Source organism: Charadrius vociferus, unplaced genomic scaffold, assembly GCF_000708025.1.
Source record: "Charadrius vociferus isolate BGI_N301 unplaced genomic scaffold, ASM70802v2 scaffold325, whole genome shotgun sequence".
NCBI lineage: Eukaryota > Metazoa > Chordata > Aves > Charadriiformes > Charadriidae > Charadrius > Charadrius vociferus.
In genome coordinates this window covers 1,432,418-1,434,445 of record NW_009648526.1, presented here as the reverse complement: position 1 = coordinate 1,434,445, position 2,028 = coordinate 1,432,418, and the positions used below count along the sequence as shown (strand labels likewise).

At 55.6% G+C, this 2,028-nt stretch overlaps 1 protein-coding gene across 1 annotated transcript in view; it reads left to right on the top strand.

Moving 5' to 3' along the window:
* Positions 1 to 262: 262 nt before the first annotated feature.
* Positions 263 to 2,028, top strand: part of ONECUT1 (one cut homeobox 1) — a 25,464-nt gene continuing 23,698 nt past the window's right edge. Inside the window, exons 1-2 of the mRNA XM_009885767.1 lie at positions 263 to 355; positions 1,912 to 1,974. Of these exons, the coding sequence (XP_009884069.1) occupies positions 263 to 355; positions 1,912 to 1,974 (156 nt within the window). The remainder of the gene's footprint in view (positions 356 to 1,911; positions 1,975 to 2,028) is intronic.

Genomic DNA, 2,028 nt, shown 5'->3' with positions numbered 1-2,028 from the left:
CCTCGGCTGCCTCCCAGCCCTAATTGAATGACAGATGGTCAGCGGCAGGGAGAGGGCAGGAGCAGGGCCCCACGCCCCCGGCGCTCCTGCCCACGCACCCCCCGAGCCTGGCAGCACTGCAGCCCCACGGCCACACGCCTGGGAGAGACGGGGCAGCGGGCAGGGATGGGCATGGGGTGCTGCACCAGGGGCACCCTGGGGCCAGGGACAGCCCTCGCCAGCCCAACCCCAGCACCTCACTGGTCCTTCCCATCCCTCTGCCATGGAGCAAAACATCACTGAATTCACACAGACCTGCCCGGTACAGAGTGATGGAGGCATCACACTGCTCCTGGCAGTGCCAGAGCCGGGAAAGGCAAGGAGCTGGGCTGAGCTGCTGGGCCGAGTTGCTGGCCCTCCAGGGGGACATGGGGCAGCCACAGGGAAGCTGGGCAGGGGAGGCAGAGCTGTGGGCAGCCCCTTCCCCTGCCTGTGCCCCCAGGGGCTGCTCTCTCCCCTCTGTGCCCCAAGCCAGGGGTGCTGAACCTGTCCTGCCCTGGGCGGAGGATGCCACAGGTGACAGCAGGGGCCTTAATGCAACCACAAAGGGGACTGTGGAAATGGCTCTGGGTGGGTGCCAGAGCCTGCCCCTGCCTCCTGCCTGCAGCTCTGCCAGCCTCCTCCCAGACAAAGCTGGGGAGGCCGGAGTGGGCTTTTTGGGGGCAGGGGCTGTGCCGCCCAGCTGCTGAGCGCAGCCCCCACTGCAGCCCGCTGTCCCTTTAACAGAGAGCTGTGATTCCCACAATTACTGGGATTACAAGGAAAGGGTTATCGATTTGCAGCCTGCTCTGTGTGATCAGTGCCCGGGCGGCCCCCCCGGCCCACCTCTCCTACTGTAAGCACGAAACCATTTATAAATGTTTTATTTCACTGATCGCCTCACCCTTGCTGCATAATAATAACCCCAGCAGCATGGCGATATATTCCCTCCACTCCCCCTTTCCCTGCGCCCGCAGCCTGCAAAAGGCACCAACGTGATATGCAGCAGCCCCTGATTTGTGTGTATGTTTTAATTACCGCCAGAGAAACCTGTACACAAGCATAAAAAAGGGTGAGGGAAGGGGAGAGCAGGCCCAGACGGTGGAGGCAATGGCAGCCTAATGCACCGCTGGCTGACAGCGACTTCCGCTCAGGCACCTTCTCCAGATCGAACCCTTCGATTGTAACTGAAACAATTTGCATACTGATTCCTCTCATAGCCTCCCGATCCATAACCAGCCAGGCAGCTATTCAAATGCAAGTAGCATCCCTAAATGCAAGGCTAGACTGACCAAAATGCGCTGTCCAACAAGCAGAAGGAGAAGAAAAAAACCCTTGATTATTATTTCTGTTTTTGTTCCTTTTAACCTTTAAAAGATTTAGCTGGAAGCTGTTTGTTTATGACTGAGGATGTAAGGGAGAGAATTGATCCTGGACTGGACTTAAAGATGGAGCAAAATGGGGCGCTGGAGAGATTTTTGGTTGTGGTTTTTCTCTTTTTCCTATTTTTATTTTTACCTAAGCCACAAACTGAGGCTCTTTGGGGGGAAAGAGGGTTTGTCCTCTCTCCCACCCCCTTTCTCCACCAAAACCATCTCAGCAGACCCAGGGAATACACAAATTGCTGCCTGTGCCTCTGCCTCTGATGCATGTTGGGCTGATGAAGAACGTGTAATTCTGGCTGTAAATTCTTGCATTTAAGTTGGTCCAATAAAAGATCTCTCCTACACCTTGTAAGGGTTTGGTGCTTTATTTTTTTAACGGGACTGGCGTGGCAGCCGTGGCAGTTGCATTTTTTTTCTTCTTCTTTTTCTTCTCTCGTTCTCATTTGAAATTATGCAGATAGATATTTTTTTTTTTTTACTATTATTATTTTTATTTTTCTCCTCCTAGGGGGGCAAATGTAGGAGGCGAGCCCGCATCGGATGCCCGTCCCGGCGTGCGGCAGACGGCGGGGTAAGCGTGCCCAGCGGGGCACGGAGCGGGCGGAGGGCCGGCCGGGCGGGGCGG